General features: G+C 41.6%; 1 protein-coding gene across 5 annotated transcripts in view; it reads left to right on the top strand.

The window, feature by feature from the left end:
- SMOC1 (SPARC related modular calcium binding 1) overlaps window positions 1–15,778 on the top strand; it is a 120,516-nt gene that overhangs the window by 30,935 nt on the left and 73,803 nt on the right. For all 5 annotated transcript variants that reach the window (XM_015864713.2, XM_015864717.2, XM_015864715.2 and 2 more), the window contains exons 2-3: window positions 8,946–9,117; window positions 15,198–15,310. In XM_015864713.2, the coding sequence (XP_015720199.1) occupies window positions 8,946–9,117; window positions 15,198–15,310 (285 nt within the window). The remainder of the gene's footprint in view (window positions 1–8,945; window positions 9,118–15,197; window positions 15,311–15,778) is intronic.

The following is a 15,778-nucleotide window of genomic DNA, read 5'->3' as shown; positions in this document are numbered from 1 at the left end:
TGTAAAACTGGTTAAGCCTCACTTCTTCTTGTGTGATGATCTGCTAGCAAAGTAAAGCACTTTCAGGAATTGTAGTTCTCTATGTACATCTGTCTTGTTTACAGTGATAATGTGGAGTACATATGGCTACTCACTGAAGTGAGACTGGCAGTGATAAAGACTGGATAGTGGCTGTTTTTCTTGTTTTGCTAATTTGGGATATTTAAAACGCTTATCAGCTGATTGGGAAACTCAGTTTAGAATAGGTGCCCTGCTCTTGTACAGCAATAACACTGGGGAAGGAAAGGGAAAATATTTTAGTTTAGTGTGAGACTGCTTAAGAGAAAGGTTTGAGTGACTTGATATCAGGTGATACAGACCAATTTTAAAGGATTTTTGGATTGGAAGAGAAGCCGTTCATAGCTATCAGGCTACTGATGGAAACTTGGATTGCTTTGACTTCACACAGATAATTCATTTAAGGGTGCTTCAAAAAAACTTGGTTATAATCAGACATGCTTGCAGTTAATGTGCATCCTTGCAGTACAGAACAGGCTTACATGGGAAACTTATCTGAAATAAAGAATCTTCTACTCTTTGAAACAAGTTTGGAACTAGGAAGAAGAGCTGCACTGTTCAGTACAATTCGGTAAAAAGTAATGTTGGGGAAACTCCCGTTAGTAGTTTGGAGACAAGATCAAGGGAAAGGTCTCACACTTGTTCTTGAGAAGTAATAGGTCCCACAGAAGTTCTAATGGAATTACTGGGAAGGAAGTAAGTATAGATGGAGAGGAGGAATACTATGGATTACACAGCTGGATCTAATTAGGTGAACTTCTGTCTTCCTCAGCTTGCTTATTCTGTCCACAGTACTCCCAACTCTTTCAAATGGTGAAGAAGGTATTCCTAGGGCTAGTTGTAGCCACATCTACTGGAGGGAGTACAATGGGGAAAATGGGCTCAGGAAAGTATTTCTTCATAGCTACTTTCTGCACCTGCATGGGACGTTTGATCACCAGAACTCTGCTAAGTCTGCAGCTGAAATGAAATTTGTTACATGGTGAAGGGTAAGAAAGCACGTACTTGAGTCTCCTACGTGATTCAGGAGAGTGCAGAAGCAAGAGAGCTTGCTCCAGATCCTGAGGAATCTATTCAGTGGTTTAAGGCATTCAACACAAAAACTTTCCTGTGTAAGGACAGGGAGTGCTTTCCACAAAAATCTTGCTTGAGAAACTGCCCTCTGTTAAACTATACAACTTATATTACTTGTATTCTATACTCTATTACAGTAGAATAGTTAACTTCTCACCTTCTAGTGACAGCACAGAGATATAATCCTGCTATACTTGCTGGGGAAAAGAACAGCCTCAGCTATCATTATGACAACCTAAAGTAGGGGGTATGGCTCCTGAAAGGAGGCTAACTTGGCTTAAGTTGTACAGAATGATGTTTTGAAGGCTGTTTTTGTTTTTGAGATATGCAGAAGAAGACTCCTAAACCAGACAAATACAGATTATTAAACAATACAATTTATTAGAGACAACATTCTACCTTTAAGCCAATGGAAGATTTGCCATTGTTTCCTTTGGGACAAGAAATTCATTGCTTGACTATGCAAACATCTGGATTTTCTATCTGGTTCAACATTATATATAGTAGCACAGCTAATGAGAAGAAATAGTCCAAGTTAAACATACCTCCTCTTGTCAGTGTGTTTGACAAATTAAATTTAATCTCAAATTTGTTCTAGGCTTGCATGTCATCTTGGCTACAAGAATAATCTGCTTATGAGTGTGAGCTTTGACAGAAGCTGAAGTAATGTTATTTCAAAGGAATTAAATCAGATTCTACTTTAATATTGCCAAACTAGAAAGGTTTAGAAATCATTTTAGAACTATAAAATAAAAACTTCTGTTCGAGCTTTATGTTCTAGAGATTTTTTTCCTCTGTTCAGTTGATCAGCATACTGATCTGTGATCTAACTACTGATCTAATATGCTGCAACAAGCTAGATGTTTATCAGACTGAAGGAACTTTCGTACACATACCTGTATCACCTTTTGAAAAAATTAAGTGGAAGAGGAAAGGATTATTTAAAAAGCTTAAGTGAACTTCTTTGTGTTTTAGTATGTGGTATTTTCCTTCTTACAAACAAACTTTAGTTAAGAGATTTTACTTAATGCATAAGCTTGCTCCTTGATAGCAAAGGAAACTGCTTAAAAATTTACTTTCACGCTGTAATGGTTTTTCCTTGTTTTGTTTCTGAAGACAAAGCCAAACAAACAGCAGAAACAAGAAAAACGCACACAGCCACCCCCTGCAAAACAAACAACCCAACAAACAGAAAAGCCCAGTAGAAGTTTTCTGGGACTGGTCAAATTCTGAGGCTTTTCTACTCAACTGTTTGTTGTAGGTGAGACCTAGAAAGCTTCCTTGGCTCTAGTCCTTCATCTTCTACAAGCACAGTACAGCTTCTGCAACATATTTTCTTCACAAGCTGACTCCCCTGACCGAGGTATTATTTCCATAGCTAGAAGTCTTCTAGCAGATGAAGCACAATGCTTGAGCTCTCTCCTTCCTTGTGGGGGCTTGCACAGAATAAAAATTGAGGGAGAGGGTGAATGACTACAAAAACAAGATTTCCAGCCTATAAGGGGAAAAAAACTCCTGCAAATACATAACAGAGTTTGTCTGCTTTGTGGTTTGATCACGTATGTTTGCCCAGCATTCACCATCCTCAAGCACACAGGCTGTGTGCTTTGAACCCATTCTTGTTTGCACAGCTGGGGGCCTAGGGTTGAAACCTAAGTGGTGCTTTAACTTAGGCTAGAACCCTTTGCAGGTGGGATGATTCAAGGAATAAAAGTGCTGCAGTGTCCTTCTCTTAAGTCCTGCCTGTCTGAGGATGGAGCAGGGCTCTTTCAAACTTTGTTGGGAATGCCTTAAGGAGGGGTATGAAACTGTAAGGAGAAAGCACCCATTCAGAGACTGGAACTTATTAAGATGCAGATCACTGAGAAACGGGGGTTTAAAACCTTATCTGTCTGGGTGAAAGTGAAGTGCATATTTCCAGAAAGGGAATATTAAAATCAACTAATCCTCCTCTCCATCCCAATACACTGTTGTCTTTGAAAGTTCTTGCTTTTTTTTTTTCCTGCTAGATAAGATCTGAGGCTGAAGACCCTGGTCAGCTACTGCGAGCTGTGGCGTCTCTGGCTGGCCGACATCTACATTCATGAGGGATATTGCAAACTGTGATGGTCCCATCTCTGCCAAAGTTTCAAAAGCTTTCAGGTTTTCTTTCTGCATTTCTAGAAGCCAAATGTTTTGAGCCTCTGGCTTAGAGCAGGGTCATTGACACCTTTGAGGGCTGCTAGGTTTCATGGCAGGAAACCTGGCTGACATCCCAAACTTGTGGCTGGAGTTGATGTTCTTGGGCCCTATAGGCAGCCTGCCACGGGGCTTAGAGTCTAGCCGTGATTAAAACAGGGACTTGGCTCCAGTTCTTTCTCCAGTATGGTTGGTTGCACCAGTTTGGAGCTTGAAACCAAGGCATAAATCTGTAAGGTTAAAACTAGGAAATGTGAAATGATGCTTTCCAACAACAACAAAAATGTCCAGAAGTTTATAGTCTCTTCTAATGTATAAAATGGTATGGTTTTCCTGGGGAATTCTCCCTGGGAAGGACTGGCTCATTTGTACTTAAGACTGGCCAGTCTGAGTGCTTAGACAAATGGGTGAGTGCACACCTAGATTGATCACTTTTTCCAAAGGTATATTCTAGAGGGTCTTTAAACTTGAAGTCTGCCAAAACTGGAATAGGGCATTGCGTATGCTGTTTCCTCTATCTCTTTACTCCTCATTAATTTAGGCAGCAGCCTGCACTACTGCTGTGAAACAAAGCTGCTAACCAGCTGAGGCACCTCTGGTTTGATCTGCAGTGGGCACTTGTCTTTTAGATTTGTTTTTTAATAGACTTCCAGTTTCTCACGTTCCTGCCACTTGTGTCCCTTACTCCCTCTTTTCCTTGAACCTTTGCTAAAGCGCTTTGCAATGCCGTGGCCATTTCTTGCCACCCCCATCACAAAGGGCTGTGCTGTTCTGTTTGTGCTTATAATGTACCCAGATGGTGAATAGAATGAGTGACCACCAAGCTCATTTTCACTTGTGGGGTCAGACCTTTCTCGGCTAAATAACACAAGTGTTCCCAGCTGCTGTGCAGCTGCAGGGAGTCTGCTTTCCTTCACAAGCATTAAAAACCCTTTAATCAGTGTTTGTTGTTTGTCAGCAGTGGTGTTGAGGTGTGGAGAAAAAGAACAGATATGCTTTGTTGGCAAAGTTAACTTTATTTTGACCTCTTATCTTTCCATTTTCTTTTCAAGTCTGAAGAAGCAGAAAGTAGTTTGGGAAGTGGTTTCTGCAAGCACCTGTGTAAATGTATTTGCTAAAGGAGGAGGTTTGTGTCCTCATACAGATACAGCATTTGACATAAAACGATGCTCTGAGAACTACAGTAAACTCTTTAGAGCAGGGACTCTTAAACTGATTGGTGTTGGAATGGTGCAGGATCCTTTAATGTAAGCAAATACTGTGCAAATAGAAGTATTGTTGTCTAATTCTAATGTTACTTATGCTAATTTTAGTATAGAGTCTATGTTTAACAAATACCATTTAAATACGGTCAACTACAATGTTTTCCTGGAAAATAGATTCTTTCAGCTAGTTTTTGTGGGTTTAGTCATTGCTCTTTGTTTTGTTTTTGCTTCTGCTTCTAATAGTTCTTCTCCCTTGGAGGGGAAGGGAGGGGAGAAAGGGACTGATAAGCCCAGTGATGCCCTCTCCAGTCCCATTTGGTTTGGATGTCATCTGTTCTGAAGGAAATGAGAACCACAGGTATTGAGAAGAGGCTTCAAGAAATCTCAGAGCTAAGATAATGATTTCCCTATTCTTTCTGGGCGAGGCTTTGGAATGGCTGGTGCTGCACGTTTTGTTTTTTGGTTTGTTTTTTTTTTGTTGTTTTTTGTTTTTTTTTTTGCAGAGTTACTTTTTACCTGAGTGCAGAACTGCTCACATGGTGTGTGTGTGTGTGTGTACTGCACCCAGCACACCTCCACATGTGCTGATCATCCTGTTGTTTGCAAAGCCTGTTTGTGTGGGAGCCCCGAGGCTGTTAGGACTTTGATTCTGGCTTCAAGAGTTATAGGACATGCTACGTGAAAAGTGCAGTGCCTGATCTCCTCTCTGAAGGGAGTAGAGATTTGTGGGGCTGCTGTAGTGATGCTGGTGGGGTTGGTGCCCTTGTGGGCACTATGTCTGCCTTGCTCGCTGCCCTCCCTGTCTCGGCGATGCCTCCTGCCACAGCCAAGGGCTTTCTGTGAGCTGCGTTCTGCTTACTCGGAGCGGGGAGGAAGGGCTGGGAACAAGGAACTTGTGAATTGTAGTCCTAGCTGTGACAGTGATAGATTTGAGTGCTCTCCCATTTGTTCCCCGCCCCAGGTGGGCACACATATTTCAGCATTCATCCAGCGTCTTTTCTGCTGTAGGTTGCTGAGGCTGCTAACAAAGGAGCATTCTTGGAGAGGCAAAATGCTGGAAAGAAAACATCCTGTTTTGGCTGGGAGGGGATGAGCACTCAAGATAACTGGTACCTTCAGTATTTGTGGATGGGCTGTGTTGATGATTGCGTGTGTAACGTGAGCAGCTCTAGAAATGGTGAATAAAGAGTCGCCATTTTGTTACCTGAAAGCTGCCAAGCAGAGGCGAGGGCTCCCAGCCATGGTGGAGCAGGTGTCCTGACAGGGGTGGGTTTGAGCCCTTCAGCAGTGCCTGCAGGGGATGCAGCCTTGCTGGCAGTTTTAGCTGCTCATGTGGACCCTGATCAGACAGGCACGATCCTGGATCCTTCTGGAAGTTAATGCAAACTTTACTATTAAAATCTAGTTGAACAGAACAAGCACCATCTTGTGCAGCTACGTAAACCGTAAACTTTTTTGGCAAGGCACGTGTGGCATCTTCAGTGCCTGGAAAGCACCTAACATGCTGTGTGGGCTCCCTGCTGTAATCCAAATTACAAATGCTAAAAAGGCTTTGATATATATATAAATATATATATATTTTAGGTGGTTCTTGGCTTCGTTTGGGTAGGCAAGAACTTCATAGAGACTGCATTGGGGCACTCTGCATGTTTCCTCAGGCCCTCGCAATTAATCAATGTCAAGCTGTTCCTTCCCATCCCTATGTGAAGAGGCACCCGTGGAAAGCTGTTCCATAGCCCTAGTTTCAGCTCATTTGTATTGGCTGCCTGAGAGGGGTTTTGTACTCCTCATCCATGCCCTCTCTGGGAGCAGGAGCACTCCTGTCCCATAAAGCCCTCAGGCAAGTATTGTGGTACAGGCAGCAGGAGGCTTAGGTGAGTTTTCAATATGTTTGTGATATGGTTTGATGGTGGAGACTAATGTTCTGTGTTTTGTGCTCCTCTGGATAGCTCTGGTACTTGGAACTCAGTTTCTGACACAAAGAGTTTGCAAAAGTGGCTTTGTGCTGGTAGCTCAAGCCCTCAGAGTCATGACAAATGACAAACATGTCCATCCTTCTGAAGCAGAGTGGCTTCTGTGTTTAAGTGAATGCTTAACCACTGCATTGGTACCTTGCTATGCTGTCAGGCCCTTCTGCTTTTAAAGTCTGTTTACATAAACAGCTGAAAAGCCTTGTAAGTCTTCCACAGTCTCTGACATTACATACTGGGAGGATGCTTCAGCATCTGGTCAGATCACCAGTCTGCTGCCTGTTGGTGTATGTTTACAGGCACTGGGGATCTTTGCACCTCAGGAGCTACAAAAAGACATGGCTGTACCGGAGTAATTCCAAACTAACTTCTGGTAGACAAGAACTGGGCAAAAATCTGCTCCGGTTTTACAGTGTTTTTATAGTCTAGTCCAGGTCTCTATAAACCATTTAAAATTGCCTTCAGGTTTAAATTTTCCAGTTTCCCATTTGGAACAGGTGTTGCCAGGTTAGAGAAAGCATTGCAGAAAGGGAACAAAAACATTTAAAAAAAATACTTTGCTGTTACAAATTTTGGCAAATCTCTGACAGACGAGAACTGAAATAAATAAATAAATGTTTGCCCCACCCAAGTTAAAACAAGTGCAGACCTTGCTTACTTTTCTCAGCTGTCAGATTTTAAGAGGGTTCTTAGTAACGCATGAGTCTTCAAAAGACCCGGCAGTATGGAGCTAATATGTTTTCATATGAAAATATTCAGTTTCTCAATTGTTTTTCATCTTGCTTAATTGGGAGGGGGAATGAGAGCAAAGATTTTTTTATTTTTATTATTTTTTTTTAATGTCAAAAAACAAATTTCTGAGATGCACATTGCTGGAGTGGTTAAAAACCAGCCTAAAAGGCTTCAGGCAATGTTTTTTCAGCAGCTTTAACCTCAAAGCGTGGAGCAGACAGCTTTGTAGGCAACTGTAACACCAAGGTGATTATGGTAGTGACTCACACTTCCCTGTAAGGCATCCAGCTATCAACACACTTGGAGAGCGTGGCTTTGTGCATGCAAGCAGGGTGTCAGTCAGTGCCCACTTGCCAGCCAGCTCCAAACTGCAGAGCTCTTAAGTGCTTTGACAGCGTGCTGGGATCGTGGTTTGTCAGAGAGCAGCTCTGGTTCCCTCAGGCTCGAGAGAGGTTTTAGAGATAGAGCTTAGGAAAGGGAAGTGCAAGACAGGTTTAACTTCCCATCCGTTTTCCTTGCTTAATCCTTATGGCACTCATTTAAAGTCTGCTGAAATCTTCCTGTGAGCTGATAGTTGGGTTTGGGTAGGAATTAAGGATCTGACTAATCTCACCACTAAGTGAGGCAGTGAAAAGGGCTGCTACTATGCTGTCCTAATGAAACGCTAGGCCAGTGATAACGGAAAGACAATAATGAAGGTCCTTGGGAAGGTAGCATGAATTTGGGAAAGAAACCTGGTATTTCTGCAGGCTGGTTGGAGTGCAGCTGGGTGTATAATGGTAACCCATCACCAGATGTTGGGCTTTGCAGGGAATAAGCGGATAGAAGGGGAGGGCTTGTCCTTATGTGCATTGTGGCTTTCACTGTCTCCAAAGTATAAGGCAGAAACTAGGCTGTGACTTCAGAGAAGGGAAACAGCAGTGATGTCATGTGGAGGACATCGGGGCGAGTACTTGGGATGTTGGGATTTCTGTGCTGAGAGACTGATGAGAAAGGAGTGCCATGTGCATGTAGAAAAATAGGTTGTGTCTGCACTACATGCTTGGAAAGAAGAGGCATTCAGAAAGAAGGCAAATTCAAATTTTCTGATGGAAAGTAGTTTTTCGTGTAGGGTGCACTTAGACTGTCAGCTGGTGACACTGGGAAGCAGCAAAATGTGGCTTTGTGAGTGCGCAGGTTTGTGCTGCTGCAGGTGGTATTTACCAATGATATAAGTAATGCTTTAATAAACAAATAACTGGTGATGTAAAGCTGGCCACATCCGTGGTTCACCCACAAGGGCCAATCTTGATAGGTTGTTTGGGTTTCTCCATACTTAGTGATGAGTTTCTTGCACCTCTGACTAAAGTTGTCTCGTACCAGATGCTGTTTGTGTCAGGGCACTGGGCAAACTGGGCTGATGTGACTCAGTATTGCCCTTCCCGTGTGGGTTTTGTTTGGCTTTGCACATCTTGTGTTTTCAGAGGTGAGGCAGAGTGAGTAATGTTTCCCTTCTATTAAAGAAAATGGAATGGCAAAGACCCTTAAAAAAAAAAAAAAAGTATTTGTTTCATTTTAAGTCCCCTTCAGGGAAAGTCAGCTTTGGTAGGCAGCTTAAATTGCATTATAGACTATATTGCTATTGTCAGAAAAACAAAGTGTGCGGTGCTGTGTTTTGGGAAGCAAACAAAACTCATTTATTCCTCCAACTCTCCCTCACTTTTTTTTTTTTTTTTCTCATTCTCTTCAGTTTTTAATAAGCGACCGTGACAGAGACCCTCAGTGTAATCTGCATTGCTCCAGGTCCCAGTCCAAACCACTCTGTGCCTCCGATGGCAGAACATATGAGTCTATGTGTGACTACCAGAGAGCCAAGTGCCGGGAGCCAAGCCTGAGTGTGACACATCGCGGCCGGTGTAAAGGTAGGTGGATTTCAAACCACTTTGAGGGGGGAAAATGGCAGTCCTACCTGCTCAGAGACTACTTGCTTGAGTTTGTTACCATGCACTGAGAGTAAACTGATTGAAATAATGCATCAATGTGAGCACAGGTATCTGAATCTGTATGTAGGATGTATGTGGCAGGGGTAAGAACTAATGGAATTATCAATGAAAGAAGTCAAAGGAGCCAGACACACCTCAGAAGAAGGCCCCAGATGTGTGTCCGTGGAGCAGAATGAGCTGACTCATGGAAATGCAATATCAGATCCCGAAAGAGAAGATTTTTCTTGCTACTGCACCAGAGAGAATATGCAATACCTTTGGGTATGAGGAGTGTGGAGTGAGGAAGAATTGACTCGGGGGCAGATGGCACAGATGTTTTTAGCAATTGGTTAAAGTGACAGGAGAAATTCATTAGAATCCCTGTGGAAGAAGAAATAGGCATATGTTTAAGACTGACTTATTTAGGAAAGCTTTTTTTCCTGTTATAAAAACGTATTTTAAAGTACTGTCAGAATTGCTTGCTCTAAACTGGAAATCTCTTTTCAATGTATTGACAAGCTTTATAGTTTAGGTGAATTGTCAGCATGACCTCGAGTAGTGCTGTCATTTAAATGGTTGAAAAAGGCTCACTTCTATGACTTTTCTTAGCACTGCTGGGTTGTATTATGGCAGCTTCTCTCCTACAGCAGAGTGGCTTAATAAAGAGAAAAGAAAACCCCAGTTCCACGCTGAAATTGGCAGATAAACTGGCACTGTTCAGTCATTTAAAACGTAAGATCTGTAATGTGGTACAGCTGTGTGCAAAAGTGTCTGTTTCTGGAAATGACGAAAATGCTGATTGCAAAACTGTACAGTCTATCATGATGCAAGGACTCCCAGGGAAATAACTAAGTTTGTTCTGTTAAGCAGAGGTGAAGTATACTTTTCCTTTTTGCACATTCAGACAATTGAAATGTTTAGCTGAAACTGCTTGTATTCTCCTTTCCCTTTTCCCATTATCCCATTTCACTTCCCAGCCACCTAATAATGTGATAGTGTTTGACAACTGCACGTCTTACTTTTAACCCACTGTCTAACACTCCAGTGAATCTCTGGGAAGTAGAAATAATCTTTTGACTATTATATTTAATTTTGCTGGTGCTGCTACGGAACAGTACCTTATTCTTTTAGTCACAGTGGGAGTATGGCCTCTGCTCATGCATGGAGATCATTGTTCTTGCAAATGCAGACAGCTGCACAACAGGTGTGCCTAACTACAGGTCTGTATCTTGTATTCTCAATAAGAGAATAGCACCAGTAGTTCTTGAGCACATTCTACTGTTGTTAGTGGAACACTGTTTGTACTGAATAGCCTTTGTTCCTTCTGCATGACAAAGGTATTCTGCAGGGGAACTCCTGTAGAACTAGAGGGGATCTTGGAGAACATCCCAGTAGACACCCTATCCAAGACTTTTTTCTAGTGAAATTAGCAGTCTTGTGCTTCCTTCTCCAGGGAGGAAGTGGAAATCTGGTAAATAAAATAAGGTAAAGAAGAAGTGTATTGTCCTGGGCCTCAGAATACCTTATGTTTCCAACTTCATGTCCTGGTAACTTGAACTATACTGTTCTAAGGCATTCAGAATGGTTTCCATAGTGAGAACAGAACCTTTTGGAATCAGTTTCACTTTCTTCTCTATCAAGAAGCCTTTAAAGATGAAATCTTGTCATTCCTTTGGGAACTGTAACTTTTATTCAGTGAAATTCATCCAGTACTAAATCATCCTAACTCCTTTCCAACTCTTACAGACACACAAGTCGTGAAGGATTAAAAGTCAGGAGAAGCTTAAAATGATCAAACAGTGGCATCAATTTAACAAATAATGGTAATACTTGTTAAATGAGTCTTGTTGAGCTGTCAAAACTGTACAGTGATTTTTTGGGTATATTGTGTGTCTGTGTCTTAAGCACCTAAATTCAGTGTTAACTGGCAATTTGTAGGAAATTGTTTGCCCTGTTTAATTAAAAAAAGGAGTTGGGTTGTATTCTTAAGGTTTCCCTTTGGATTTATAGTGTTTGGTTTTGAAAAGTGATGGTACAGAGCTTGTTCTACAATCATAAGTCTCTGTGTAGGATGTGTATCTCACGTTACTGAATGGGAACTGTAACAGAAGTCTTCAGCCTGTATTCCTGGGAGACCTTGGTGAATGCAACTATGGCTAGTGTGCTAGAAAAGGAGATCTCAATGTGACTAGTGATGTGTTACTTGAAAGGTCCTTTTTCCTCTACCTACTGTTCCCATTAGGAGGGCAAAATAGTGTATTTCATCTTAGAACTTTCTTATTTCTATTGAAATGACAGAAAAAAAACAAGTTCCTCTTTCTCAAAATCTGGTAATTTCAGTCCTTTTTCACAGTTTGGAATGTTTTTAGCTGTGTTCTGAATAAGGTAGGGAGCAGCAGTGGTGTCTGGGTATCAAAGGTGCAGCAAAATATGTCGGCATGGGAGGACACAGGACTGCAGGACTTTAGAAATGAAATGGAAAACAATGGGGAGTGTGGAGAATGATTGACACCATGTGAGACAGATGAGTGCATTTTTGTAACTGGCTCAGCTCCCATTTTTGCCTATTTTGTGTAAAGACACGGATCATTGGCTGGAGAAAACGTATATGAATCTGCTGATTTCGGAATAGCTGGACCGTCTCGTGTCTGATGGGGGTCTGGCTTGTATGTGAGACAGTTACCTAATGCAGCTGTTAATAGTTCAAAAGCTGTTTGGATCAATTTTTGCCCCTTGGGCTTTTGATAAAAACAAAACTAAATAGCTAGATTTTTGTGGTTACGTAGTATAGATTTGCTGCTAGCATTCTGTAGATGCCCAAAGATGTTTTGCTTTGCATTGTTAGGATACCTTTAGTCTTCATACCATGATGTTGTGTGGTGTCAAAACTGCCTCTACCTGTTGAAGAGAGGATGCTGGAATTCTTGGGACCTATCCAGGACGGCACTGTGTATATTATGAGGGACATGGTGGTCTTGTTTGAATGAACTATTCATGGATAAGATCAGTCATGGTAACTAGCCAACTTCATTGCAAAATCCAAAATTATGTGCACCTGTAGTCTGCAGATTAGGCCCCAGATGTCAGATACATCACGTGTAGTTCAGTCTCCTGGTTGCCAGCTACCAGCCTGAGAATGAATTTTCTTTAAAAGGCAGATTTCAGAGCTGCAGTGAAACTGTCTTAACTTTGAAGGCATTTAAAGTAAAGTTATTAAACAGTTTGGCTTTTTGAAAAGTCATCCTGTTTGGTTTTTTTTTTTTCACCTTACTTATGGAAGAGGAGAAGGTCATCTTTAATCTATCTGGGATGTAAAACTAGAGTGCAGTAATGACGTTTTGTAAGCTTGGTATTTGATAATTCTGAGAACATTTTTAAGAAAAGAGAAGAAAAAGCATGTTTTATATTTGGGGTGAGCCATTTGGCAGCTACTTTTTAATGCTTGGCACCTATGTAATACTTTATGTTTTCTAATTAATAAAGCAAAAATAGCAAGGTGAAGTAATCCCACTGAAATCACATGTTGTTGCAAACATTACAAAAATACCAGCCTGTGGAGTGCAGGAGAGAAGGATTGACAGTCCTTTTTAAAAACAAAATGGGTAAATGTTGATATTAAAGGCACTGTTGTTACTGGAACTGAACTGTGAAACAACAAACAAAAAAAGATAGCTCCATATGTGCACCTCTTCTGCCTTGTGCAATAGAGATGATTATTCCAAGTCAGGACTTTAAGAGGTCTGGCACGACCCCTGGAAATCAATGAGGGAGGATGGGAGAAATAATTGGTGCTGAGTGTTTGTGAAGAGGAAAATATTTGACATCTTCTCTGTGCTTCTTCAGCAGCAATTTCTGAAATGGTGCCTCTTGAGCAAAAGGCTGAATTGTGAAAGAGGATGTTGCAACAGTGATGAGCTCTTAAAACTCTTTGTTGTAGTGGTGATGTGCTACACAATGCGATCAGCTGTGTGAAAGGAGAGTTTGCTCTGTAAAGATCTGTTAAAATTGCTAGGAAAGGTAGAGCCACTTCATTGTACCACGTTTATGCCATCTTCAACTTATGGTGAAGGTTTGGTTTTGTGTGCATCAGGTGAACTGAAAAAGGATTGGAGATGACTGTCCTCTACCTGGACTCCAAGCATGTTCATGCTAGAAGGGTACCACAAAAGGCTACCTTGTTCCTACCAACATGGTGAAGCATCCAGCTTCAGTTATGTAGGTGCTGCTGTGTATGAGGGTTAAGTACACCAGCACTGATGCAGATGCTATGTGGAAGTGCTTTACATTACTGTTTTGAAATAATGCCCTATGTTATGCCAAGCAAGATTAGACTCTTGGGCTTGAACAGGAGATCTGCAGGTGATGGTTAGGTATTCTGATTAACAGCAATGACAGTGTTTCTTTTCTAGCAGAAGTAACTAGCGTGTAGCTTGTAAACCTCTCCTCCAGTGGAGGTGTGCAAACAGAGTCTGACCATCTGTTCACTTTTGAATCCAAAATTTGAAATTCCAGCCTTGATATAACATCAAGGCTAACTTAATCAGCAAACAAACAAAATAAAACCTATTACTGCTTCTTGAAATTTGGTGTAAATTTAAGATAGTCTTTGTCATAATTTCAGTCTTTTTATGAGTTGGTCTTGGGTCCACCTGAGATCAAAAGCCTGCTTGCTGAGGGCATTGTGCGAACCATCCCTGAACAAATTACAGTGTAAACATGGGAGTTACATAGGATCAATGGGGATACAAGGTCACGGGGAAATGAGGTCTCTGTCTGTTGGACAATGGTAAAACTCATGCAGAACTTCTTGCTTTGTAACACAGTGCTTAAGCTACGGGTGTCAGTACTGAATAGTTTGCTGAAAATAATGATCTTTTTCCAAACAGAAAGGGTCTGATTTCCACAATTTCATAAGACTTCTAAATTACTTATTGAGGACTGTTAATGTGATGTGTTTAAAATGAAATTACGTAGACAGTGTTAGCAAACCTGAATCTTCGTCTCTTGAGTAGTCAGTTGTATGAAGTTCTCATCTTGAATGCTTCTTTTACACTGAAAATCTTTCAGTCTGTGTATTCCTGTGAAAAGGAAGGAGGTGCTGGTCCCTGTGTCAGTCCTGTAGAAGCAGATGTTTGCTGTTTTCCTCCTTTACAGACTGAACAGCAGTACTGTTAAACATTGTGCTTCTGAATGTAAACACAGAGTCAGTCTATATCTCTGTGGGACAGAATTCTCCTCTTTGACCCATCAGTCAGTCTTATCTGGGCCTACATTTTGTAAAGGTGCACTAGAGGTGGGAAGGGGTTAAGGTCATGCTGTATGCAGCCATCAGCTGAAATAAGTGCAGAACTGAATTCTTAACCCCTTCGAGCTCAGCTTTCAGAGCAACATTTCTTCTCGGTGGCAGAGTAGCTGGGATGAGGAGGTGTAATGCATACCTAGCTATAAGCTATGGGGCTAGAGGTAGAAGATGGGTTTTGGTAAACTGCAGGCAGTGACACATCTACCTTGTCTGAACAACATGAAGGTGAAAGCTTAGCTGGGTGATTGGTTATTTTGGCATCTAACTGGGAGAATTGCTCAGAGAACCTTTGCTGGGGCCATTCCTGCTTCCAGATTGTTCACTTCTCAGCCTAAATTATTTGGCTTATGCTCAGTTGCAGGCTGTTAACAGTAGAACAAACACAACTTCCTCCAGAAGTTGTGTGAAAGTTCCTTTCACTGTGTAAATATTGTGCATGAAAGAAGCCTCAAATGTGGAGGACCATAAATGCCATTGCCAAGAGGAATTAGGCAGCTCTTCATTAATTGTTTCAAAGTTTGACACTATAGATTTGTCTTTGGGAGTCATCACTAACTCCGTAGCTGCCTTTTTAACGTACAGGCAATGGCTGTTGATGCCTTTTTTTTCCCTTTTCTTCTCAGCTGTATTGTGCATCTGGTAGCTATGAAGAATCCAAATGTTTATTTGCAATCTAAATGGGGTTTGCTTCTTCTTTTTTTTTTTTTCTTTTTTGTAGATGCTGGCCAAAGCAAGTGTCGATTAGAGAGAGCTCAAGCACTGGAACAGGCAAAGAAGCCCCAGGAAGCAGTCTTCATCCCAGAATGCAATGAGGATGGGTCATTCACGCAGGTAAAGTTGTCATTGTCTTCCTTCATGCAGGCTCTTAGTGACTGCAAGGGATTTACTGTTAAGGTGTGAGCCAAGTGAAAATGGCAATGTGGGTACGCAGCCTGTTTACTAAGGTGACAGTGCTGAAAGCTGAGGACTTGTTTAACCAGTAGGAAACATTGATTCAGTCACCATCTGTACCTTAAGACACACACATATGTAATGGCATCTGTCTCCAGTGTAGCACAGAAGCAAATCTATGCTGGAAGTTGCACGGGAGTCCAAGTTTCCTCTGAAGATGAGCTGAAAAGTGCATTTTGACTCATGCAGAACAGGGTGAGCCAAGCTCACTCTGTCTCAGCATTGGAGTGGTCTACTGAGCCTCTTCCCTTTGTTTGGCACTTGCTATTGACAAACTCTTGCTTCTTATTCTTTGCATTACTGTGGCTTGAGGGTCTAGAAAAGAAGCGATGAGAATTGTTTAGGGTT

This window comes from Coturnix japonica, chromosome 5 (genome assembly GCF_001577835.2).
Source record: "Coturnix japonica isolate 7356 chromosome 5, Coturnix japonica 2.1, whole genome shotgun sequence".
In the NCBI taxonomy this organism is placed as follows: Eukaryota; Metazoa; Chordata; class Aves; order Galliformes; family Phasianidae; genus Coturnix; species Coturnix japonica.
Note: the sequence above shows the minus strand (reverse complement) of the source record. Positions and strands in the feature narration are given on the sequence as shown.